Genomic DNA, 27,806 nt, shown 5'->3' with positions numbered 1-27,806 from the left:
TTTTTTTGTGATATCTGATATGCCGATATATAACAACTCATTTACCCAATAACTGATACTGATATCTCTACTTTTTTGTCCAACTAATTTCAGCGATCATCACATCTCTTCTTTAGTCGAATTAACATCATATTATGCAAACTCTTGTGATGATGGCTCAACAGCAAACGGTAAGAATCAAACTAAAGATCGAACACTGTATTAAAAGCGCACAATGAATTCTAATGGTGCAACATGTTGAAATATTGCACGATTAAAATGTGTTATTTGTTCCTTGTTATCTTCTCTCCATCTGTCTTGTTTACTTTTCTCTCCTTACATCTGTCTTTTGTCTTCCTTTTCCTGCAGTTCCTTCCTTTCCCTTTCATCCTTTGCAGTCTTTCTTTGCTCTCTGCTTTATAATTGTCCTTTTGTCTTTAATTCTCTTTTACATTAAAATCAAGTAAAACTGTGACTGCAGCATATTTTTTTATTACTCCACTTCCTACTGGTACTTTAATTTAAGTAAAGGATCCCAGTTTTTCCTCCATCACTGTGACTTACTCGTTAGTGTCCATGTGAGCCGCCACTAAACTCTGAAATGGAGGCGAGGACTGGAGGGACAGCGGCTGCAGGTGTCTGTCCAGCATCTGGACTTCGGCGGGTCCGCGTGGAGGCACAGTGGTGTGGTCAGCGAGGGTGTGGTCTGAGCCCAGCTGCAGGTGAGACGGCGGTTGGGGATACTGGTGCTGTTCAGAGTAAGTCTCAGAGCTCGGCGAGGACGGCGGCTGACTGCTGCTGGACGTGCTGGAGTCCAGCATCTCCAGGAGGAGGTTGTACACCAGCACCACGTTCTTCCTCTTCATGGTGGACAGATGGTCCATGCCTTTGTTACTGCAGAGGACGAGAAGACGACAGTGAAGCTGAGAGAGCAGAAAGACTGGATTACAGGTCAGAGTTTGTGTTTCCAGCTAACTGCTCTGTAGCATCACACACTGTAGCAAAAGTAACTAATATCATTAAGTATTGTTTGATATTTTCCATAAATTACCCTCTTTTTAATAAGTTGTCTCCTACTCCTGTTCTGCATGTTAGAATATTGTTGTCAAACAACAAATAGTCCCCTGATTTATATTTTGTAGCTATGCTGAATTTGATATTCATGCAATTTTAATCATAAAAACCACATTAGTTTCCTAAAACTGTACAAATCAGGCTTTAGATGTAATATTACTAAATTCACAAAAGTAAAACAAGACTTTCAGGTAAAAACATTATATAAAAGAATGAAAATTTGCTCTTCGTGGTCTCAAGACTTTCTTTGGGCTCATAAAAGCTTTTAAAACCAATTTAATAATAATTCCCAAAATTAATCATTTTAATGATTTGCTTTCTTACCCTCTTTCTCATTATAGCTGCATGCAGCTGTTTCAATTATGTCTTAAATTACTGTTTAAGAGTCAGCTTTCTCTTTATCTTAAGATAAAAAACAGACTTTGTTTCTCGTATGAAAAGTGGTTTATAAATAAAGTTTTATCATCATCACCATCACCTTGAACAAGGATGTTTTTACTAGCTCCTTGGAAAGTGCAGTGTCGTCTCTTTTTGTCATTATTTATATCCGTTGAGCATGACTGTGAATATGTTTGTGAGAGTGAAGTAATAAAACAGACATGAAGTTGGCCGGTATGTGTGCTTTTTCGATTCCCTCCTCTGCAGATTAACTGTTTCCTGCCGTCTCTGGCTGTACCTGACGTGGCGGATGTGGGAGAGCAGCATGGTGAGGTGTCCAAGGCGCAGAGTCTGCTGCTGGGTCGACAGGCCCAGTTTGGAAATGGCCCAGACCAGAGCATCGATCACAGAGTCCAGCAGGCGCAGCAGCTTGTTCCTGCTCTCCAGCTCCTCTGCTGTCTGAGGGGGGCTCGTACACAGATCTGCAACACACAGCACGACAACATTTCCACAAGTCCACACATTTACCATGTTTACATCAGAGGAGACTCATAATGTGCCGAAGCACTGGGTCGATATTGACCTTTTCAGTTATGTAGTCCACCGAGGCAGCTGTATATTCTGTTCTAGACCAAAATAACTGAGCAGGGTGCTTTCACACCTCAGGCTCGGTTTATTTGGTCCTGATTGAAGGGAGAAACAATACGTCTTTGAATTTTAGTCCTGCTCGGTTGCTGTTCTCACTCACTTTTAAAAACTTCCGGTTTGCAGCCTCATGGAGTAGAAGAAACTTAGCGGCGCTCCTGCCCACCTTTAACTTTATATCCTCCTCACTCCTTAATACCATCACAAAACTCTGTTATGACAAATCCGGGAAAAAAGACGACTTGGCTGGTTGGACGGTGGAGGCTCTCCCTGAGCTGCTAGCCCAGCACCACCAGGCGCTAGCTGCTGACTTTAAGACCTCCTTTAGCTTGCCGGAAACTAAATTTGACCAAGTCCGGTTCATCGTCGAGGATCACGGTCAGCGCCTTGCATCTCTCGAGCTTGCTTCGGAAGACCTAAACCAGCATGTCTGTGAGCTGGAAAACGCATGCTCCAGTGAAAATAACACCAAGCTACCGGCTAAAGTCACGGACCTGGAAGGACGGAGCAGGCGGCAAAACCTACGCATCCTGGGCCTCTCTGAATCTATGGAGGGTTGGGACGCTGGTTCTGTGCCCGTCAATGTCTATTACAGTTCAAGGTGGTGCACAGAGGCCATTTATCTAAAGTTAAACTTTCACATTTCTATCCAGATGTCAACCCCCGCTGTGACAAATGGACGAGGCCTCCCTTATTCACATGTTTTGGACTTTCCCGAGCCTTGAAATATACTGGAAGGAAGTTTTCCAAACCTTTATCCTCAATCCTCAACTCTGACCTGCAACCCAATCTTCTGGTCGGCTTTTTGGCACCGCCAGAGAGGATGATGAACGCCTGACTCCAACCCAACGCTGCACGTTGTCTTTCGCCTCACTGCTAGTTAGGGAGGGACATGTCCTGTCTTAATCTCAAAGATTCGCTCCTCAGTCTGTGACTCAGATAAGAAATTTCAAAAACTATGGCATCTATGACAACTTTCAGTTTGAACTCAAATTTACGTAAAAAGAGACAGTTTTTATTTCTATTAAGCCCCTTGAAAAATGAACAAAGTGGCCTAATTCCACAAGAACATGAGAAGAGGGCAATGAGTAATTTTACAAGAAACAACCAAAATATTGGCAAGATATTAGTTAAGTTTACAAGAAAATTACCTGATAATTATCAAAACAAAAAGGTAAAGTAAAGAAAATCATTTTCTTGTCAGCTTTTACTAATTTTTTGCAATTTGTTGGACATTTCTTGCCAAGTTGTAAATGATTGCTTCCAAACATACCACAAGAAAACTGATGTCCAGGTTTTAAAGGGTTAATACTGGGCTGATTTTATTCATCTTCAAAACACTACGATTAGCTATGCCTTTGACTTTAACTGTTTAGAGGATCGACGGGTAGAAGAGTCCACAGGTTCGTCTGAGAGCTACCTTCTTTGGCTAAACATGGATGATACTGGATGATAAACAGTATTTTAAATACTCGGGGTCAAGATGACAGCGCTTAACAGTAACCATTAACTTCAATTGTGTCTGCTGACGTTTTCCTGTCTAGCTGTGGACGCTGTGCATGTCTTAAGACGAAAACCAAAACATTATATGCGGCACCAGAACCCAATCCACGTTTCCATCCAAGCTGTGACGTTTACACAACCAAAAACACGCGTAAAAGCTGTGATTCTTTCATGTAACGGGAACAAACGCTTGTAAACATCTGGCCATCTAGCTCACCAAAGACCCGTAATTAAATCACTCTTCAGAAGAAAAACTAAAGACCAGAGGAGAAGCTGTCCACCCACCAGGACAGAGGACAGACTGAGCCATTGAGCCACAGCCTTCCATCTGTCCAAATACATAAATCCTAAAATTCCTCCCTTTTCTCTTTTGACTTTTCAGACTCGATTTCACTTCTTTCACAATTTGTTCTTTTTCTGCAGTGGAGCAGAGTCAACAGAGAGAACAGAGTTTGGCACGGACCCCGTGTACGTCTGTTAGGGAGGAACTTTGTTAAACTCAGCGAGGACACGCAGAGAGGTCGGTCACCTCGATGAAACCGGCGCAGTGATTATTGGTGGTGCTGGGAGAGGACAATGTGACCGCTCGGGAACACGTGAAAGGTTAAACAACAAAAGCAGGGTGGCAATAAAGTCCATCTTCACAGGTCATTTCATCCGAAATCTTCTTCAAACAAGCCGAAAGTTTTGCCAATCTAACTTCTGTGGGAGGATCGCCTTCACGTAATGAAACTACATCCAACGACGAGTGCAACGTGACCCCGAACACGACACTTTGTTGAGTGGATTTTAATGTGAAGTTGATTAATAATAAACTACTCTTTAACCGAATGAAATACAAGAATACTTGAAAGCGCCCAAAAAGTACATCTGTGATAAATTCCTTCAAGTATGATAGTGTATATAGTGCATACATTTTTTAAATCATATTTGTATGAAAAAAACATTGTGATCAACACTGTTGCTGTTTAAGAGAAAGTGCTTCCATATGCTATTTAGCACATCAGCTTTTATTTGACTAAGGCGCAAAAACTACCCGAGGCAAACTCAGTGTCCAACTTTTCTCTTTTCATACAGCTTTTCTGATGCGAAACTGTAAAAAATATGGAATAATGTTTGTTTCAAACCAGCAGATATAGCCAAAACAACAAAAACAGACAAAACAAACAAAAGGATGATTTGGTCACTCGTGAAACAACTATCTCAGAGTTTCCTAGAGAAAATCGTAGTAGAAGTAGTATACTTTAAGATTTTAAGATCATGAGCTCAGTATTCTGAACTTTCAGTATCTGGAGCAAAATGCACCTGAAAAATAACTTGAGGAAATAAATAGGCTCCAGGTGGCAATTTCAAATTTTTATTTGCATATTTAATCAACATTTTATATATTATGCTGTGCATCTAACTTTTGGGTTGTAGCTGCAGGTGGTGAATGGTGATTAGGCTACCACTCTTAAATGTTTTGTTTCTGCCCTCTAGACAAACAAAATGTTATTTGACAACTTTAAGTTTTAATTATTTATAACAAATCTGGAAACCTATTTAGATTTAATAGGAAATTCCTTCAGAATTCAGATTGAAAAAGAAGACTCAATACTGCATTCAGATTTGATGATTTGCTGCTTTTGACCCGGGACATTGACTTTCAAAAAGAAGTACGACTTTTTTCAGTGTCTTGCTACAAAATCTATGACAACTAGATACAATTTCTTTTTTGGCTTCTTTGCCTATAAGTTCAGGAGTCATAAGTAAAATTGTTATGTTTTTATAAATGATCATATTGTGGACGTACCTGCCGCACATTTTTTATCCTATGGTTGAACTTTGCACCAACTTAAATAGTGTTTTCTGCAACTACATACTAGTTTTATACATCACATTGCATAAGGATCAGTTTTATATTTTTTACAACCCATATAATTTAAATATTTACATATGAGGGTAAAGTGTCTTTTAGTGTATTTCTTTACATTTATATTTGTACACCATTGACACAATTGATATTACACATAATTTTATTTTCAAATATTTACATACATACTAGTGCTTACTGTTTACTATTACTGTATTTTATATTTTTACATACTTGTGCTGGTACTTATTTCTACTTGCTTTAATTCTCTATGCTGGCATCCGAGCAACTGAAGCCAACCAAAATTTTCCACCACGGATCAATAAAGTATTTCTGATTGGTGATTCTAACAGAAAAAAATGTGCAAAAATCTATACTGCAGCCATTAAAGTGACTTATGTCTCAGGATTTTTAAGTATGTTTATATGAAGGCATCATTCTGACTATCAAACTTTCACGAAAGGAGAACAATTTAAACTAAATAGTGATATACAGTCTGGCTTTTGGATTTGTTTAGTCAAGAGGGACAGATATGTAACAGGTGTCATTGACCCACTTAGTTCCAGATTACAGTCAGTAACCACACCGAGCAAAGGGACACATCATCTGAGTTATGTAAAAACCAAAAACACGTTCTGATGTAGCGATTGGAGAGGACAGAGCAGGATTTGCTGCTCGCTGCAAACTAACTCATCTGTCAAAAAACACTGCGGTTTGTCCGCTTCAGCAAAACTCACTGTAGTTGAGGAGGATCATTGCCTTCAGACAGACGTACTCCTCCCTCTGAAGCTTCAGCTCACGAAACCGAGAGGTGGCTGCCAGCAGCATGTCGAAAATCTCCATGATGCCCTCCACACACTGTCCCTCCTCCCTACAGAGACACAGTGAGAGAGAGGGTGAAATAGAGAAAGCAGAAAAAGACAAAGTCAAAGCAAGAACACAGGGAGGGAAGAGAAAGGCACTAGCAAAGAAAGAAAACCAGAACAGAAGACAGAATTTATGATTCTGCAACAATGTAACTTAAAAAAAAATGTCTGTAAAGCTTATTAAAAGTTGACAAAATTACAAACAAGAATGGAGATGTGGAAGAAAAACAAGACAAAGAAACTGACGTAAAAATGAAGAGAGACGGGTGAGAGTAAAACGATAAAAGTAAAGGCATAGTGAAGGAGGTGATAAAAGAGGGATTACAAAAGCAGCTGCAGAGAAGAGAGAGATTGTGAAATTTTGGAAGAAATAGAAAAAAGTAGAAGAGTGCAAAGGTATGATTAAAGACAACGAAGTATTTCGGTATTTCGATGAGGAAAAAAAGCCTTTTAAAGATCTAAAGGTAATCTGAGTAAGGTCACATTTGGGCCGGACAGCCAATCAAATTAAGGTGAGATTTACTTCTGTTTTGACACTGCTAGACAGCACATTGAGACAATGACAAATACAGATGAAATTAGGACATTTTAGGACATTTATTTCCAATGAAGATTACCCCAGTATTCAAAATGAATTGGACCTTTGCCAAGACGTTTTTGAAGTTGCTGCTCCTGTAGTGACTTGTCTCAATTTAATAATATGTGCAGTAAGAGGCTTACTCTTAGCTTTATCTCTCAGTTGTTGTTTGTTTTTGTCTTTTTCATGAATTTTGTTTTATAAGGTCTGATTGTTTTTTCTTGTTCTGGGATGTACAGTTTACTGTATTTTTAAGGCTGCCCCTAGCTAGTTAAAGATTTGAATCACTATGACCCCTCAGTCGACTGAGATAGCTTCAGTTTGAGCAGTCGTGTTTTTTTTTTTGTTTTCTTTGCTAGTCACTGTTCTGTGCAGTGTACTTTTTGGAACATTTTGGCCCACAGATTTTGCAGTGGAGTGTGCACTCTTGACTTCCACACTACTCTTTGGGACAAAGCTGTGGACATGGGTAAGAGGACGGATTAGCATCCAGGATGTTTCCCTGAGCTGTCCAAGGAGAAAGGGCTACCACAGGCTGAAATGGACCAGTCAACAGAGAGAAATAAGGCTGTGTTATGAGAACACATCAAGGTTAACCTAAGCCTAGAGTGATAGTTTCTGTGGTAGTGAGAGAAGAAAGGTCAAACACTAAAATCATCCAACCATCCGAGGAAGAGAGACTTCCCATAGAAAGTATTTCACTATGCTTTCTCCTTTTTCCCATCACTATAAGACTGCATTATTCCATATTTTTGTTATTTCAACAAATCTGTAAAAAGACAAAAAACAGCAATGGATGCATCTACTAACAAGTATTGTGTTTGTATTCAAAGATCGATATGTCTTGTAGAATTATATTGTTGTCCAAATAATATGAAAAAAACACATCAACGTGTTAATCGGTTAACTGCAGAGAAGATTTTTGACTGGTTAGTCATTTTACAGGTTAATATTGCTTCTCTTCAGTTTAGTAGTAGTACTAGTATTACCTCCAGTAGGAACCAGTGGGCTTAGGGCTGAAAGACACATGAGAACTCAGAAAGATGGACAAACACATTGCTGGTTCTGGTCATTTTGTTGGATTTGTTGATAATAGGAAATCTACAGAATAACTGCAAACAAAAGAAATTATATTTATCTTTTTATAAAACATGTCACCATGACAAAAAAGCAACCGCACACAAAGAAAGCATGCCAGCTGTGTTTGTATGTTTGATACAGTCATGCGTGCTTGTATGCACACCTTTCTACAACAGTTATAGCCAATAATCCGAGAATGACTTCTTGTCATCCTGCACTTTGAACACCAGAAAGAACAAACCGATTTAATGTTTTATTAACTGCTGACAAATTACAGGATTAGGTTTCCTGTGACTCATAAGGAAATCCAAACCGCTGGTAAAGTGGCAGCCTAATTACAGCATGTTTGCACTGAATACAAAGGGTGAACTCAAGTGCCAGAAACTGCCAACCCTTCTCTGGCCAAAGTTGAAGGTCACCGTGGAAGGGAACAAGGAGCGATAAAAGATTTTTGGCAAGAAAAGAGTTGACAGCTCAGAAGAATCAGAGATATATCTGCAACAAGCACTGCTGATATCTTTCGTGTTTCAAGGTCTGAGTGAACTCCCTGTTTATTGTGTGATGTCAATGCATCAGAGTGTAACAATGTGGGAAGATTGCACTGTAACCACCATCACTGTTATGGAAAACACGGCAGCTGCACACAGTCTCACATTTAGAAGAGAAGTTTAAGCACCACAAAATCTCATAGAGGCTGCAGCCTTTAATACATCTCAAAGAAAGAAGATCCAGGCCTTTGTATAAGACAGATTATTATCAGAGACAGACATATATTTCTGCTTTCCAAAACAGTCATGTTTGATAGATATATTAAAATAATTTATTTAAAGGGACAGTTAACCAAAAGTCAACACTATATGTTTTTCCTTTTACCCATAATGCAATTTATCATTCTATATTGTTTTAGTGTGAGAAGCTAAGTGTTGGAGATATCGGCCGTAGAGATGTCTGCCTTCTCTCTATATTTTAAAGAACTAGATGGCCCTTTGCTTTCTGCGCTCCAAGCACCATAAATAGCATTTGACAACCGCATCAGCAACAATGATACAGTTGGCAGGTGTCGTTTGGTGAGTGATTTTTCCTGACTTCATATGAGTAGGGAACAACTCTGTTTTGTCAGTGAACACGATGGGTTAAAAAACGGTACTTAAGAACTTGTAAAAATGTATAACGGACCTACTTATTTTGCTCTTCTAAGGTTTCACTATCTGATATGAATTAATTACAACAGTGACAACATTTATTCTGTAGATCGATTTAACTTTGGCTTACTCTGCGCTCCGCTGCTTTCAATAAATTTCATACTTCTTGCAGATGGTTTATCAAAACATTCCTACTTTTAGAGATAATGCTCTTTGAAATGCTAAATTACTTCTTATATTAAACCTTCAATAGCACACGGAATAATACTATTGTAAAAAAGAGCAGAGCTAACTTCAACCCTTGTAGTCAGCTAGTAATGTTAGTGTAGTTTGCTGGTCTACCTGTCCCATCACAGCGAGGCAACTCACTGAGGCAAAGAGTATTTTTATATTTTCACGACATAATTTGAGATTAAATACTCAATTAGCATAAATAATGATAAGACTTCAACTGAGAAGTCAAGCAAAGCTATTTTGCAGGTACAGCACATAATTTGCAAATCAAGGACTCATTTAATCGGACACATTCTGTGCAGGAACATGAGAAAACACTCTGCAAGACAAAGCTAACAAGCTTTAGCATGTGGGAGTAGCAGACAAAAGTGCCTGTCTCACAAAGACATTACACAATATAATAAACCTGCACGCTGTCCCAGGAACAACTTCATGAAAACACTGAGAGCAGTCACACAAATGCTATCTGCGTATTGGACCGCTCACCTGGTGAGTTTGAAGTCTGGAGAGAAAATGAGTTTTCCAGGATGATCCACCGACCTCCACATCAGGCCCAACATCAGGATATCCAGCCAGCAGCACTTCAGCAGGTGGATCTGGTCAGCTAGACTCAGCTCGACAAAGCCTAAAGACACAGAACACAGAGAAAACAAACAGGCTGTATTTAGACCAAGAATTAACGCACATAAGCTTAAGTATTCATTCACACCCAATCTAAACCTGGAGCAGGTGCTGAAGCAAAAAATAGTAATTAGTAATTCATAAAGAGCTTAGTGCTTGAAACGTCACTTCAGCACATTAAATAAGTGATAACTGGAGCCCTGCAGTGTGCCAGCCACTTTTTACCTTTTTACAAGAATTAACATATAAATCACGTATCTATACTTTCCCCCAAAACCATCACAAAAACCTTTTTATGTCAAGAAACTTTTTTCTATAAAGCACCAAATCATAAATGTTATCTCATGGCGCTTTTTATATAGCGCAGGTCTACCACTAAACACTTTACTTTCATTTACAATTACCCCAAAATCCCCTCTATTGCAAGCACTTGGGGAAGTTAGGGAGGATAAAGTTCCTCTTCACAGGCAGGAACTTCAAACAGAACCCGGCTCAAGGTGGGTGGCGGGCTTGTATTGAGAGTGAGAGAAACTTAAAACCTTAATTAAATATAAAGGCAGCTAAAAAAAAATCTGTGCAGTTTTGGCACAACGTTGGCTTTTTTTTTTGGCACCACTGGCTGCAAGTTGCACTAAATGCGCAAAGATCAAATCCAGTCTTCTCAACTTTGTATAAAAAAGGATATAAAATGTAAAAAATGTATAAAAAGTGTTTGCAGAAACAACAACCAGTCAATCATGCGTTTAGAGGAGCCACGCAACTAAGCTTTTATGAGTTTTAGACACAAACGAAAATACCCTAATCTCAAAAAGCTCACAGCATCTAACTCTACAACAACGACATCACTTAGCAGCAACCATATATTTAGCTTGACAGTGCCTTGCTCACCTGTCTGTGCTTTCTGGGATCTTTCATCAAGCAGACAATGCACATTCATTTTCACTTCAGTCTGAGTAAAGGAAAAAAAAATCAGGGAATACGGTCTATTCAAAAAACTGGGAGTCTTTGTGATCCCCTCATATTAACACCTCTCTGGGGGAGTTACCTGCTGGGCTGAACACTAGCTGAGAGGAGAGAAAAAGGAGAGTAAAACTTATAAAAAGGGATGGGACGGTGAGGAAAATGAACCAGGATCAGTCCAGAAAAGAAAAAAAGGCAACACATTTAGACGGAAAAGGTTATGATTATATTCTATGATTAGTCAATCCATGCAGTCATTATCTCATGTGTTTGTTTATTCAGCTTTCACACACAACATCTGACACACTGACATGTATAATGGGTGGAGGTTGTGTTTACTGTTGCCTCGGCTTTGTTTTTACCTTCATAACCCTCAGTTTTGTTTCCTGGTGTTCACTAAGCCTGACCAACTTTAACGTGACAAAGCCAGCTGCCTCCACTGACCCAGAGTCATAACCAGTGAACACACTGCCCTAATGTTTACCCTGACCTTTACCTTGACACAGCTCAGCAAAGACACACAGAGAAAGTCTGCAGTCTGACATGTAAACTAGTCTTTAATTAAAAGTTCCTTAGTTAAGTCCAAGTCCATAATGAAACTAAATAAAGACCATGCAAGAGGAACGAGCAGGAAATGGGGAGTTTTTAAACAAAGATGTAGACTGATAGTGTCATGTATTTCCAGGTTTTCATTGAATAGTGGTTTCCGCATGGAGACAAAGAAGGGCCAAATGTTTTGTCAAGCAGAAACAATTAAAATGTGAAATAAAATAATAAAAAGCTTAAGCTGAAATTCATGTTGAAACTAGGGCTTGGCGATATGGAGAAAACATATCACAATGATATTTTTGACCAAATAACTTGTTACAGATATTGTGACAATGTTGCAGTGTTACAATGAGATTTTTGATGAATAATCATTAGTAATGTGGATATAATGACGAGGTGGGTAAAGTCTAATAATAGAACAGCTAGAACAGTCTGGTAAGTTCAGAAAATTGTATCACTTTACTGTAAAGTAGCATTTAAAACCAGAAAAAGGCAACACTTACAATATCCAAAATCCAGTCTGGCATTCTGCTGCTCCGTCTGTGCCAAGATACGCTCTGTCTCTGAATAACACTCTAAATAACTGAACGGTATATATATAACCCCATAGCACTCCAGCATTAACAGTCAAGCTCCAAAAATAAAAAAAAATAATATGTGGTGCCAAATGCTGATGTTGTGTAAGGCTGCCACAGATAAATTAGTGTATAGTAAACTAAATAACATTTAAAAAGTGAAAATATTCTTATTTTAAAAGGCTGGAAGAGGCTCTCCTCTGCACTGAGGATAAACACCAAGACTGAACTTGACAGTTTGGATCTTACCGGGGATCTTTTTAGCCCAGCTGATCATGAGAACCAGTTCCTTGTCTGCCAGGTTGGTGAGGGACATCATCATGCTGGCCTCGGTGAAGGGCTTCTGCAGGTCCTCCATGAGGTAGATATCTGGAGGCTCCGCCTCCATGATGCGGGAGATGAACTCCTCTGGGCTCATGACCAGATTGTGTGCGTGGTTGGCCTGAGGGAGAGGGGCGAGCGGGGCGAGAGGAGCCTCCAGGTGGAGATGCCTCTGGGCCTGTGAACCCAGCCCCACCCTCACCAAACCCCTGCCTGTGGGCACCCGATGCTGGAGTCTACCGCGGCGGTGTCGGGCCCCTCGATAACTGCAGCGTTCACGCCTTACACCTGGAGCGTGAAGGCAGCAAGAGAAACAGACCATCACACGACCTGTGAGGTTATCGATGACCTGTTATTTTGTTTATTTATTAAACTAAAAAAGTTAGAGAGCTCGTGAAACAGCAAACTTGCCAGTTGAACACATTTTTCGGCTTAAGCTGTTAACCATATCGTCATATAGAGCATATAGAGCTTAAACTTTTTGTGGAGTTGTGAGGTGAGAAAATGCCAAGAATCCCAATTACTTTAAAATCAAGTAGGCACCTACCGCACTTCATCATGCCCACTTCGTAGCATTTACGTAGGCGGCAGGCCTGGCAGCTTTTACGTCGGTTCTTGTCGATAGTGCATTGATTCGTGGCAGGGCAAATGTAGTCATTATGTCCTAAGAAGAAAAGCAAATGCATACTGCAGAATTACTTTAATAGAAGAGAAGAAGAAATAAACAGTGAATAAACAAACAGAAAGAAAGAGCTGATACCTTGGATACTCCTCTTGAAGAAAGCCTTGCAGCCTTCACAGGACCACACACCGTAGTGGTAACCCGAGGCGTAGTCGTGGCACACAGCGCAGAAGTGCATGTCAGCTTTGCCTGCTGCGGATGAACACAAGGAGGAGTTGACGCCTTCCTCTCCTTCTCCTGATCTCTTCCCCAGCAGCTTGTTACTGCTGATGATGGAGCTGCAGGAGGAAACACGGACTCTGTGAAAAGGGACAACTTGACATTTGGAATTTAGCCTGTCATTCAGCCATCACTGGTCTTCCAACAGGTAATCTTCTGCTGAGAATGTCTCCACAACCGTAGTGTACTGAAAATTGCATCTGAAAACCCTACGGTGTTTATAATTGAAGCATAATGGGTGTATATAATAATGCATAGTGAAGTTACACCTGCTGTGTATTTTTTTCATTTTTCTTTTCTAGCATCAACACAACATGATATGAATTAGTGAACAGCATGTAGGTTAGTTCTTCTAGTCTCATAAGATCAGTAACCTATAATAAAAGTAAAATGCTCACTCCTGTATGTCAGAACTCCTGTTTTCAGCCAGACTTGGTCTGGTCTTGGTTCCACAGACAAAAAATGCTCAGTTCAGTTCAATATATTAAAAGCTGTTTCGGGAAATCTTGCAATGAACCAATCACAGTCCAAAAGCACACATCAGCAGGATTAGTTTTGAGAATGTATGCCATGTGTCATATAGTTAAATTGGACTGCACAGTTCTAAGTACTCCAATCCAAATATAAGGCCATGTTTTTTTGCCGCAAAACTTGTTTTGTAACAGTTGTGGGCCAAAGCTTCTAGGTGTCCACTTAAAGACAGACAACTACAGCAGAATATTTTCAATTTATGACCATTTACCTCTCAAATTCACCAACTGGCAGTCAGCAAACACTCTAAACTATCTCCTTCTGTGGGTCAGTGTCTGTGAACCTACCTGCTGGTGTTGATGCTGTTGGTTTTGGGCTCCAGCCATGGTGCATGTGGGCTGGGTTCATTGTAGATGAGAGGCTGAGGACAGCGCAGAGTCAGTGAGGGCATGTTGGGGTGGCTGTGGGAGGGCCAGAAAGCTGATGGGCTAAGAGGTGGGCACAGAGATGACGGGCTGTCAGTGATGGACGGCCTAGCATAGCTAAGCACAGATGGGCTATAGAGGGTCAGAGGTCCATGGCTGTGGTTGTACTCGTGGCTACTGTTCTTATACGGAGAGGGGATGCAGATGGCGTGGCTGTCCATGCCCAGAGGAGGGCTGTACACGGCGGGCAGGAGACCAGGAGAGCTTGGCCTCTCTGAGGATTTGCTGGAGTCCACCTCCTGTAGCTGAAGCAGTGGTAACGTGTTAGCATCCAACCCAGGAGAGGAGGCCATGGCAGGGGGAATGTAATATAGAAATTTGCAGCGATGATGAATATGATGATGCAGCTGGACCTTCTAATGCATGTTTCAATGTGGATAAAACCTGTGGCAGAGGGGGAGAAACATGGTGTGACAGTTAAAACTTTAAATCAAAATTGAAATAAAACAAGGCAACATCACAAACACAGGCAACTCAGCAGCTCCCACTGCGCACTGATTTGACATTTTAAAACATATCTCCTAGTACAATAAATCTGTTAGCTGATCAACAAGAGAACTGTTAAAGAAAATACATTAAAGTGGAGCATGACTTCTTGCCGATAGCAGACACCTTTTTTTGGGGCCATGCAGTGTGGCTGTAGGGACAATAATGTTGCAGCCAGCAGCACCGTAACAAGCAGTGATGTCAGAAAGCAAGCTGTTACATTTATGCAATGTTCATAATGCAAAATGCCACACACTTCAGTGGCATTTAAAACATGTATTTGGTTACTGAAAAACGTGATGAATGATTACAAATGGCTGCTAAAACATAATTTTCAGACAATGTTTAACCTTACAGATTAATTTGTGCTCAATCTTGACTGTTTTTTTGAGTGTTTTCTTACTTTTAGACTTAACAAATAGTCTAAGTTTTCAACTTCTACTTAAATGTCAGGGAAATTAGCTATTAGGAAGATCCCTATTCCAGAGACAGATTATAAAAGTGCAAGGTGATCACCTCGTACAGTTGGATAAAAACTGCAACCAAATGTGCCGGAGAAGCCATCCTCTGGTTAATGAGTGCAAGGATCTACAACACAGCAGCCAGAAACTGTGCATAGGTAATCTCTGACACCACAAAGTCCAAACACACAGCTGGGATCTCTGGGGTACCAGCTAGGCCTCCTACTGGTCTTAAGAGACAACATCGCATCAGCCCAATCCTTTTGTTAAAGGATCTTGTTGTTAATCCATGTTTTGTGACTGTTGGAAGAAGTTTGCCGTCATTGCTTTAAGCCAGCTAACACTGAGTTTTAGTAAAAAGATCATAATTTGGGTTAAAGTGAAAACAGTCCCGAAGATTAACTTATCCCATGTGCTGTTTGATGTGTCAGTGAAGTCATTTTAAAGCAGACTTAACTGCACATAATCAGTTGCAATTATTGGCATTATTTCTGTATGTTTTTATCTCTTATGGCCAAAAGCAAAACACAAAAAGGTGGCAGCTTCTTTTGTAACAGACTGAATTAAAATGGCATATGATATTATCTCATATCCATCACAGGCCCATGAATCAAATCTAAATTGTATCATGGCAGACTTTGTGATATCTGCTTATATCATATTGTTGTCCAGAGAATCTATGTATCGTGTTGTGATGAACCTTGTGGAGAAAAAACAAATTAAGAAGTCCATTCTAAACTGAGCAGATGTGACAATCAAGATAAATACATATTACATAACCAAAGGATAGATGTTAAGCGCAACTACTGATTGCTGATAACCACCACTTCCTTGTGAGATTCTGAGAAGCCTACCGACATTGCACAGCTAAAATCTGGGCTGAGAAATAATGACAGAGAGGTTGAAAGCCCAGATTTTGTTATTCTACAGCTTAGCTTTGAGGTGACAGCAGAGTGGACAGAACATCACGTCAAACAGTCGCAAGGTCAATCACATCAACAGTCAACATGTGAATCACCCATGCCAGGTCAAAGTGGCCTCTCAAGCAAAACAATGCACCCTTCCCTGTTCCCTCTGAATAAGGTCATAATTATACTAGACCCTAACTGAGGGGATGGATCTTAAATTGTCTTTTCTAGATTGGAAATGTCATAATAAGCGACCAGTCCTATGTTAAAGCGCTCCCTCGAATCCATCATAGACACGCAGCCTTACAGACTCCTTTACATTACTTTGGAGGACACAAGCTGTATTCTCTTGCAGAGTCTTAAAAGTGATTGTGTGCTAGTCACATAGTCACACTGTGTGCATAACCAGCTCAAACAAGTTAATCTCAAAGAATTACAGATAGACTTAAATAGATACAGTATATTTGCAATTAGCTTAGTACACTATTTGCCAGTTGTCCATCATGTGTTGATGGTAAACATCACAGCTTGTACTGTCAACTCAGGCTTCGTGGAAATCATCAGTTTTCATTCTGAGAGCAAATCCTTGTGGCTTAGAAACTTCTGAGCAATTGAACACATCATTAGTTTTGGTCTCTGTGAGACTGTATGGTTCAAGTTCAAGGTGCAAGTTAACCACTGAATTGGGATCAAGCAGCAACCTCGGGGGGTGAAAATTGAAGTCAACACGAAAGTGCCAAAAACTGTAGTTCTTTGAACAACCACTGAATCCCCATCGACCCTCATATTAGAAACGCAGATTTTACAACAGAAATAAACAGGTTTACAGACTAGTTTTGGTCTCTATAGCTAATTTCCCTCCTTCATGACAACTGTACAGGGAGTGAATTTTTATTTTACTCCCCCCTTTACATTTTATAGAGGCTTAAAGTTATACATAATTAAGGACGGACTGCATTAGTGACAGGCTCTATGTAGATAGTGTTTTTGGCTTCTCATTTAGATCCACACCTTGCTCCTCCACCGCACAGACCTCTCACCCAAATATGGTCACTTCTGGCTCCAAAAAAAAACATGATGTGATGGCTGTAATGCCACAGGCTACAAAACAGGAGTTCACTAAGCTATGGGTGACATCATGGTAGCTGTGTTAATTATTTATACAGTCTATGACTGGGATTCAGCCATGGACGAAATTTTGATTGATTCACAACATAGATAGCACATGGACATAAATTAAACATTAGTGTAAATGAAAGTTTAATATAGTGTAACACTGTTTTTGGACGGTAAAAACTGCAGGGGACAAAAACGCCGTTTTGAAAAAGTGCAGGGGACATGTCCCCTGCGCCCCCCCCTAAAATTACGTCCGTGGATGCAGCTAATATCAGATCAGATCACACTCACACTTTTTACAATCAGAAATAAGTCTGGAAGACATCCACTGAGAATGGACTGAGACTGACCACCTACGAACTACCATGAAAATCAGCTAACTAAGGCGGGGTTTCCCACACATTCATTTATCTGTAGTGGGCCATCACAATCAAAACTACCAGGATTAGATGATTTTTGGGGGGCTGGACAGTTCATTAGGACGACTGGATATCTGGAACTAAAAGTCTGCGTTTACTCTCTTTGCAGCAGCTCCTCTCATCTACTGATCTGATCAGCTCTCACCAGATCAATGGATCAACCAAAATTCCTCAACCTTCTCCTGAGGAAAATCACAGAATTCATAAACATCTAAATTTAGGGAGGGGATTAGGGCTGGGTAAAAAAATCGATTCATCAATGCACTGCAATATGTTTTTTGGCAATTCAATATCGATTCATAAAATCCTGAAATCGATTATTTCTGTTGTAGATATCAGAAGGTGTTCTAATGAATTATCTGGGTATTTCTGACATCAACACATAACGGAATCGATATCGTAGCAAGTGGATCAATATCAAATCGAATCGAAATTGAATCGAATCATGAACCAAAGAATCAAAATTGAATTGAATTGTGAGGCTCTTGACAATACCCAGCCCTAGAGGGAAACAGAATTTTAACCCCTCTCCAGGTAAAAAAAACAAGAAAAGAAAAAGAAAACTAAAACTCCTGAACCCCCTTAAGTTTGTAAAGCAGCAGCAAGACACAGTTGTTTTTTTTACCACTAAGGGGCTAAAAAAATCTAATAGGGCTTCTGTCAATGACAACTCCAGTTCAATACTCCTCCAGTCCTCCAGTAACTGTAATGTGAATACATATTTAAAACCTTGTCAGAACCACCACGAAAGAAGCAAAATTCCCAGCTATTGATTGGCCTGGAGACTGTTAACTTAGCTTGTCCTTGACACCACAATCATACAGGATTATTTTGCTTCACACTGATTATTCTGCCGGTACATTGGTTGAGTGGTCATGGGTAATGCATCAGTTAAATTCACTGATATGCTAAATGAAAATATTATTGTGCCCATGAAAACTGAACTTAAAAAGCTAAACACATCCAGGTCAAGCTTTATGAAACAAGCAATTAAACAGAGAATTAAACTGCTGGAGAATAACAACATGCACAATAACAGAAATAATTCTAGTAAAACTAATAAACTACAGTTTGACATTTTACATCTGAATCATATCAGACTTGCCAGAATTAAACACTAACATCTTATATTTACTTGATTTAATTACATTTTAATTTGGTCTGTGATTAATGTGCTGCATATAAAAACCCTCAGTTTTACATTTCAACAGCTACAGTTCAGCTACAAGCATGTTGAAAAAGATTTAACAACTCACTTACTTAGGCAGGCTGCATGCCTCAACAGTTAGGCTTTACCCACCGACTGTGTACAAAAACTGTTTTGTCAGAACGTCTATTCGAAGTTTGAGCTTTGGACAGACTGGTGTTATGGCAACCTTCCATGGCAAACCACCAGCCAGGCAAGGGTCAAAGGACACTGTCTTAATGCAACTCTGTCTTTTATTATACTTATTCTTTCACATATTATGGTCTTTCAACTAACATACCAAGGAAAACAAACACAGACATCGGAGCTATAGCAACTGCTCAATTTGAAAAAAAAAAAAAAAAAAAAACAACATTAGTGGTTGCAAAATCAAAAGCCTTTAGGACACCAAGTGTCCTAAAGGCTAACCTCTGTAACCATTTGTGTGTTCATTGACAGTTGCCAGTTTACATGTCACCAGATTTTTTCATAAGTGCCAAATGTCAGTCAGATAGCTAGCCATTAAAAAAAATTCAGACAACTATTTCCTCAATGTTTCAAAACATGTCACGGTCACTTTTTAGATCTTGGTTGTTTTTAACTATATTTTTTAACAGCAAAAGATCTTAGGCCTTGAACATCGGGATCTTAATGTTTGCAGCAGCTACATATGTCTGAATTGGAGTGTGATGATGTGCTATAGACTAATTTCACTACTACTAGCGACCGTTGTGGCAGGGACACTGTCTTATGGTGCACCTGCTCTATCCAAAGAGCCACCAACCGCCCTTTTTATGATAAATTAAAAGTTTCAGTGTTGATGAGTGGGGTATTTACTGATGTATTTTATGTTGTAGAATAAAACGTGAAAAGTCTCTCAAGCTTGTGTTATCCAAAGAGCTTATTTCAGGCATCGAACCAAAAAACCTATTGTAAATAAAAAACTATAAAAAAAAAAGAAAAAAAAACCCAAAACAACTGACGTTAAGACGAGGGAACTGGTGATGTAAACATGCTAAATCATTTCCGGTTTCTAGGACTCATTCCCGGGGTACTCTGCTGCTCCCTTGTTCCGTCACATTCCCTCTCACTGTGCGTTCACACCGGGCACGACTCAAAAACATACAAAGTCAATGAAAGACAAGCACAACCACAGCTGCTGTGGGCGAAATTCTCACAAGTTTCAAAATGCTCCAAAATAAAACAAGCGACCATATATGTGCAAGTAACACAACACAAATTTTTTAGCACATTTGGTGTGAATGCACAGTCACAGTTGCAGACCTACTCTTTCTCTCTTTCTCCCTCTTGATTCTGTCCAATGCAACTCACCCAATGCCATTTACGCAGGAGAACTGCAAGTTACAGGAAAAACTAAACTAAAAAGCAAAACAAAAAAACCAAAAAAAAAACCTGGTAATTTGGTGAGAACCCAACCTGATTTAAGTCATGGAGATAAAGACCTGGTCTGATCTTGGCGGGTCTGGTGGTCAGACTCAATCCCTTGCAGCCCTTGCAGAAAATCAGAGATCTATTGTACATGTTTACTGGTATATTGTTCTGGGCAAGAGCATAACTGGAGGTCTTAGCAATAAATGTATGTTAGATTGATGTTTGTTTATCAGTTATTTACAACAGAAAATGTGTTTTAGTACATGGATTTCCACATCTCGTCCAAATATGTTGGAATAAACTGGTTCTCCATTGTGATTCATCAATGAACAACAATAATGAAAAACCTGGAACTCCCTGCAGAGTCCAGTGAAAGAGAGAAAGCCCATTCAAGACCCAGTTCAGGCTGAACTAATATGTTTTATCTCATTATAATGAGATCACATGAAAAAAAAAATGTTGATAATGTGTCTGACAACAAATAGCACCGGTCTGCCACCTCTGGATGATAGAAGATAAGGTCAAAGTCTGTCTGTCTTCACCAACACAAATATCTAAAAAAAAAATCAGCACATCCACGTGAAAAGTTCCAGAGGGCATACAGTGCTATTACGATTTAACAAAGCAGTCATCTACAAGAAATATCACAAGTGAGTTTCATGAAACAAGACAGAAACATGAATGAAAATACAATTTCTCCAGAGAGTACGGTTTGCAGGCAGTATATTAAAAACCTGTTTATTTCTTGTGTATAAAGGAGTGTGAAGCCCTCCTCCCCTCAGAACAAGGCTTCCAGCCAGCAGCACATACCGAAACACAAAGACCCCCAGCAAAACCATTAGCGAGCCTCAACTCTTCCTTTTTCTCAGCCTCACAAAGCCAACAAGGAGCTGCTGGAGGAGAGGCGCTGTGTTGAATTGAAGAGGTGGACAGATTACATGGGAGCGGGAGGAGCCGGACAGCGAGAGGCTTCAGCAGAATCGACAGACTGATTAAAGTGTCACAATTTGGAGTAATTGTACCTGTCACTGCTGCTGACACATCTGTCCTGTCTACTGTAGTACTGTACTCCAAAAAAGACACCATATATTAAGAAGTCATTTCATCACTTTTGAGAATTTTTTGAGCTTCTTACTTATCTTGAAAGGTAAAATATCACAGATTTAAGATAAAATTACATTTGTTGTGCCAAGTTTCTAGTAATTCTAGTTTCTAATATGTTAGTTTTTTATGCCTTTCTTTGTCATGCATTACCATGGCATATGAATATATTTGGGATTTGGACTGTTAAGAGAGATAAAATGAGCACTTAGATATGAATTCCCTTGGACTATGAGAAATTTTATTGACTTTTTTTGTATTTTTGGTACTTAAATGTTACCTATAGACCTAAATAAATCGCTAACTAAGTTGATAAATAACTGTTAGTTGCACCCCTATACAACATAGGTTAACTAATAAAAAAATTAAAGAAATAATTTGCAGATATCAGAATAGCTCAGAGTGTATTTTGTGCTTACACACTGACAAGCAATAAAGAATGGGATTAACAATTCTGTTATTTTTTTACTGTTGATTTCTCGTATAGGGCTAGGCTCAAATTTAATAAAGAAAGGCATTTAAATTGACTGATAGATCATTACAGCCTTAAAAACCCAGTATTGAGCGAGAGTGAAAATTTTACACATTTTTACTGTGATTTGACTACAATAGTGATTGTCCTTCAGAGAGCTTTGTGACAGCAGGATGGACGTATAAAAGTCAGGGGAGAAAGTGCGCTGTTGTAAAAATGAGAAGAGAGACGTCCACAGCACTGAACCAAAGTGAAAACATCTCATGTGTCACCTCTGTGTTGCATTAATTCACAAACAGACAGCAGCCAAATTCTGCAAACTGCCAAAGTGACACTGAGCAAGACACCTTTGACCTTTACCCTGAGAGCTGAGGCCTGCTTGCATATGACGACTGTTTCAACAGAAATCAATAAAACTTTATATTTCTTCATCTATCCATGTGAATCAAACATACAATGGTGCCAACATACAGTACTATGAACTTGAGTGTAGGGCTGGGCGATATGGGCTGAAAATTATATTGCAATATTTTTAGGCTAAAGCTCAAAACACAATATACATATTGATATTTTTTTAATCTCCTCAAAAGCACTTCATTAATGCTAGAGCTGGGAGACAGAATCAAACATTACAATTTTTTCCCACCAAACTCCCTCTTTAATGTGACAATATTGTAGCATTGACAATTGGTGCATGGAAAAATATTAAAACAATTCCAGTTTTGATCAGTAATAATTACTAATGTAGACATAATGACTAAGTGGGTGAAGACAAGTATTAAAGTAGAACTGTATCATAAATTTAAAAAGGTACATCACTTCACTGTAAAGCACCCTTTAAAATCGGGAAAAAACACAATCTTTTCCATATCACCACATAACAATATCCAGTAACTAAGACGATATATAGTCTTATATCTCAATACAATATAAAATCTTTATATTGCCCAGCCCTACATAAGTACATGCATTTTAAGAAAAATATATATCATATTCATTTTTCACCAAAACAAATGCTGAATTATTGGTACTTGCTAAAGGCTAAAACACATTCATGCACAAGGTACAAAGTAAGTTTGACCAAAGGCAAGATTTAGTTTAAAAAGTAATTCATCCATAAGATTTGGTTAAATCGCAAACTGAATCACCTGTCCATTAATGTGGGTGTATGAGACACTATGTTAATGTAGAACCGTGTCTAGGCTCAATTCACTGCTGGGTGTAAAAGCTAACTGGGCGTCCACCCACAAACCAAACATAGCACACACACACACACACACACACACACACACACACACACACACACACACACACACACACACACACACACAGGTTTACACATAAAACATACACCTGCACTGTCACTTTAAAAAAAAACTCGAGGCTTGACCTCAAACACTTACGGCAGCTATACTAACCCTTAATATACAATAATCAAAAAACAAACATTAAACAAAGCCATCCACCAATGACAAAAAAAGAAAACAAATCTGGAATCATATTTTAAAAGTTCATGTGAGCTCCAAAGTCCATCCAACAATCAGCAGCAAACCAGCCAACAGCTATGCAACGGTGATATTATCTAAATATCCATTCAAAATAGCATGTTGGGTCAATTTATAGACACAGCAGGGTAAGCAATGTTTCTATTAAATCAAGAATGTCAATGATACATCCCGTAGGCCAAAACCGGCCTGCAAAAGGGTTCAATCTGGCCCACTGAGTGGCTTCATACACCTAATATGTAAGTGAATGCAAACTTTCAGACCCAGAATGAATGCCATGACACACTTTGAACACTTTCAATGTGCATGACGTTTTACTGCTACATCTCTGCCCTGCGGCTGAGGTACTATAACTAACCGAATGGTGTATATATTCCAATAGTGCTTCTAATGAACGGTCCAGCTCCAAAAATAGGAAATCTGTTTGTAGCGACAGACGTTTTCATCGTGGCGAGCCACCATAAATAAATGACAGTGGGAAACCCCAGTTTTACCGGTCTGGCCTACAAACTAAAATTAATGTAACACTCCTGATTTAAGCATTATTTTAGAGATGGCCAAAGGCATCTTATAAAGTTTCTATAATACAATCATGGATTTGTTTATATTAATTTGCTTCTCACTGAAAGACATATGGGCTTAGAAAACACACTGAATGTATTCCCTGTATTTCCTAACTTAAATACCAACATGTTCATTAAACTAAAATAAAAAATATTTGAAAGATGTTAAGTTTAAAAAAATATTTACTTAAATGTAAGAAACTGTTTTTACAGTGCACATGAGAAGCAGGAATAAGAAAATGTTTGCATTTATATGAAAAATTACTAAAATTACTAACTTAGTATCAAAATAGTTGCCATCAGTTACTTTCTGCTCTATACTGGAGCACATTAACCATCCCAAGGATATGCATGCAAAACTACTAATACAGTCCTTTACGATAACAGCATGAATCAGCTGTAAGCATTAATCCGTCCCACTATTTCACCAAGTAAAATTTGACCAACACAGCCTTATGTGCAACTTTTCAGTTATCTTCTATCAAACGTAAAGTGGTTCAAATTATATCCGTTTTCTTTTCAGAGGTCTGAGAACTTTTCAGGATTTTCAAGTCTGCAGTAAACTGCTGCAGCACAAACTGGATGAATACACTCCAGAGATCAAACATACCACTTTGTGATTTCACACTGATTGGACTCACAGTGACTGCTCTACCACTGAGGCATGACACCCTCCTCTGTCCTACCTGGAAACACCCAATGAGGGTCAGGAAACAAACGCGCAGCACCGTGTTTTAGTTACACTCTGTACTCGGGTATCTTGGGCGATTGACGACTTATAGTTGGAGTGGGGGCGATATCAGGAATTGTTGATCAGTGTGACCTTGGCAAGTTTTTTGGCGCCGGCCGGTGGAATGCTTTTCCATGTGGGCAAAACCCCATGAGCGGAAGGGGATGTGCTTTAAGTCAGATTTTTTATTTCTGGTAACGGCAGGACTTCCCTCCATCCTCCCCTCCACATACACACACACTTTCCACTCCCCCATAGCTCAGTTATTTGTGAGTGGAGAAGGAATCTGATATTTACAGCAACAGTTAGATTATAATTACACCAAGAGCAGTCTCAAGGTTGTGGAGGGGAGGCTGATAGGTTACATCCTCACTGGTTTCCAGATCCTGAAGAACAGGAGCAGATAGAGTCAGTTTTGTTGATGTGATAAAATATTCACCAATGGCGTCAAAAGATTAGAAAATGCCCCTTACAGAAAACAACTGTAGTTTTCTAATAAACTGTAAAGGAGCATATGACAACCCGCAGGAAGTTTATGTAGAAACGTAAAAACACATTTTAAGTCACTTTTACGGTTCTGCAGAGATGTTCACTCCCTGCAGGAATCTGATGGAAATATTAACTAGATTTCCAGTGAGGAAAACTGAACTGTCAGATCTGATTGGATTGAATTATGCCTGCTGTTTTGTGGTCTGAAAAATATTTCATATCTTGGATTAGCTGCAGAGAAAGATATGACTGAAAACTGGCTGCAGTGCAACAGTGCAGAGGCAGGGAAATCTTGAAACAGTCATCCACATAAGGCTGCACAGAGATATGAGATAGGATGGAAAAATGATGTATTTTGGCATATATTGGTTACAACCAATTCTTACAGAAATTATTACAATCAAACTTTTTGTCTAATTTTCACACATCTGTGTACATGTGAGCTCTTTTTGTGTGTAAAAACGATTTTCTATCCTTTGCAAGTAAAGAAATCTGACAAAAAAAACTGGACACTTTGCAGACTATTGATATCGAAATTGGGCACAAATATCAGCCTTTACATCGCTGGATTGTCTCAATCTTTGCGTTACATGCAGTAACTGTTCCAATTTATCAAGAGTGCAACATAAACTGAAATGTAAATATTTTGCAGGTGGACAACCAGCGTTGTCTGGACTCAACTTTAGGGCTTGCAGGTCTCCGCTTTTCCTTCTCTGAGGAACTAAGAAAGATGCGGCAACACTGAAAGGAGGGAGGGACAGTCAGTCAGTCTATGTCTATTGTCTCTCTACCTATGGACACCCATTTTTAAACACAATTAATCAATGCAATGTAGACAAAAATTGACTTTTAAGGCAACATTGAAGAGACGTGTTCATAAATATGGAGATTTTGACACAATTCTGTGACTACTCCATCTGCTGTGGATGACTGTTTGGTAGGAATGAAGGCTCGATACATGAAATTTGACGAGATTTATCTTTCAATTATCAATGCTTTTGTCTCTAATAGAGCCTTTGAAGAAGTTTATGGTGTGTTTTTAATCATTCAAGCTCACAGTATCATATTACTATACATTATTATGTTTCTCTATTAGCTCTGGAGTAAACTGCTATAAAAATTGCATAGTTTTATAGTTTAAAAAATTATTTTATAACTATATCCACTAATATTCCTGGGAATTATGCAACTGGGCTTTTATGAGAAACCAATACATGCCTAGCTTTCTACACATTTAAACTTTTGCCAGTTTACAGCACATTAACACTAAGTAAGACATGCTGACAGTTAACTTAAATCATTAACCAAAATAATTAAACTACCAAAGCTGCAAAACACCACGTTAAGGTTTCTGACAAAATCACGTTAGCAGCAGCTGATTGTAAATAAACAAAATAAAACACTTTACTCTCAGGAACAGAGCAGAGCTGCACCTGTCAGACTGGAGACCACCGCTCACTTTTTCTCTTACATGCACCGCGGTAAAAACTCTCTGCTTCTCTTGGCGGAAAAGTTGTAAATAAAAACATATTCTTAAATGTCAAATACCTGCCACTCGGTCCAGCAGGTGATCAGAGGACAAGATCTGGTGCTGTTTTTAGACTTTTGACGGGTTTCAGCGCCTCCGTTGCCGCTGCTGTTGCAGCTGCAAACAGTCAGTGAAGGCAGAAAAACAAGAGCCGCGACGCGCAAAAGTGAAACTATAAACGGGCATCACGGGGGACTCGGCGCTTATTCCCTCGCGTTATTCCTCCGAGTGCTTCTCCATTCCTATCGTGTCATTAATATTTCCCTTCATCCCCCCTCCACTCCTCCAAGTGCTTTTAGGTCTAAGGTTTGGCCGATTTGGAGACGTCACTAGCCACGCCTTTTTGGAGAGCTGCCCAGCGGCGCTGCGCACAGGATGAGGGTCAGAAACTTCATTGAAATTTGTTTTTAAAACCCCGAGAATAAACTGCTGCACGTTAATTTTCCATTAGAAGCTTGTCATGTAAAAAACGATTAAAAATAACAATAGTATAGTGGATAGATCCCGGTCTATCTCCGTGATTCCCCTGCATCCTCCACCCGCTCAGAGTTAATAATTAAAAGAGAGGGAACAAAACCAAAACAACATGAGGCCAAAGGGGCCTGCAAGTACACTCTGTCTCCACCAACACAATTTATGGTCATATAAAACTCTGGCAAATTTTAAACAAAGAGAAAAGAGCAAACTGACACACAGATGAATAAAAATCTCCGCATCTGTCCCCCTGCTGCTTCTCTGGTTTGGATGATTCACTTCAGCCACTTTTCTACTCTGAAGATACCGTTTATGGAAACATCAGAGTCTCTGTGATACATTTTGATCAAGGTGATTACAAGGGGTTACATATGAAAAACAAATGTTTTCAGTAAAAAGTTTCTATATTGAATATAACAATAATTCTGTTGATTGACATCTTTTTGCCGTGCAGAAATGCCTTCTTTAGGCATATTTTTGGACAACGGAGGTCAGCAAAGCCATGAAGACAGATTTAGGCATTTCTCTTTGGGCATCAACACTTATTTTTTTTCAGGCCTTTTCAGCTTTTTAGCCCTACTTTAAACATTTTTTTTAAAGAAAGGTAATCAAAAGTAATGTTACTAACAGCTGTTTCATTAGCAGTCTTCCTGATCTGAGGGCAGCGGGGGGGGGGTGACCTTTTCTAAAAGCAAATTCAAGACCTACCTTTTTGTTTGGCTTTTAATTGAATTTTACCTATTTTTTTTATTGACTATATATT

General features: G+C 39.3%; 1 protein-coding gene across 2 annotated transcripts in view; it reads right to left on the bottom strand.

Moving 5' to 3' along the window:
* esr2b (estrogen receptor 2b) overlaps positions 1 to 26,843 on the bottom strand; it is a 30,299-nt gene extending 3,456 nt beyond the window's left edge. The window contains exons 1-10 of one of the 2 annotated variants that reach the window (XM_088087661.1): positions 26,590 to 26,843; positions 14,076 to 14,597; positions 13,117 to 13,316; positions 12,904 to 13,020; positions 12,285 to 12,644; positions 9,817 to 9,955; positions 6,169 to 6,302; positions 1,730 to 1,913; positions 660 to 873; positions 544 to 629 (exon numbers count right to left, since the gene is read on the bottom strand). In XM_088087661.1, coding sequence (XP_087943787.1) covers positions 544 to 629; positions 660 to 873; positions 1,730 to 1,913; positions 6,169 to 6,302; positions 9,817 to 9,955; positions 12,285 to 12,644; positions 12,904 to 13,020; positions 13,117 to 13,316; positions 14,076 to 14,506 — 1,865 coding nt within the window. In that variant the 5' untranslated portion in view covers positions 14,507 to 14,597; positions 26,590 to 26,843. Of the gene's footprint in view, positions 1 to 543; positions 874 to 1,729; positions 1,914 to 6,168; positions 6,303 to 9,816; positions 9,956 to 12,284; positions 12,645 to 12,903; positions 13,021 to 13,116; positions 13,317 to 14,075; positions 14,598 to 26,589 lie in introns of both variants that reach the window. The other variant, XM_042501201.2, reaches the window with a different exon arrangement.
* Between the last annotated feature and the right edge of the window lie 963 nt (positions 26,844 to 27,806).

This window comes from Plectropomus leopardus, chromosome 14, assembly GCF_026936395.1.
Source record: "Plectropomus leopardus strain MGB_pleo_1.0 chromosome 14, ASM2693639v1, whole genome shotgun sequence".
Taxonomy (NCBI): domain Eukaryota; kingdom Metazoa; phylum Chordata; class Actinopteri; order Perciformes; family Serranidae; genus Plectropomus; species Plectropomus leopardus.
Note: the sequence above shows the minus strand (reverse complement) of the source record. Positions and strands in the feature narration are given on the sequence as shown.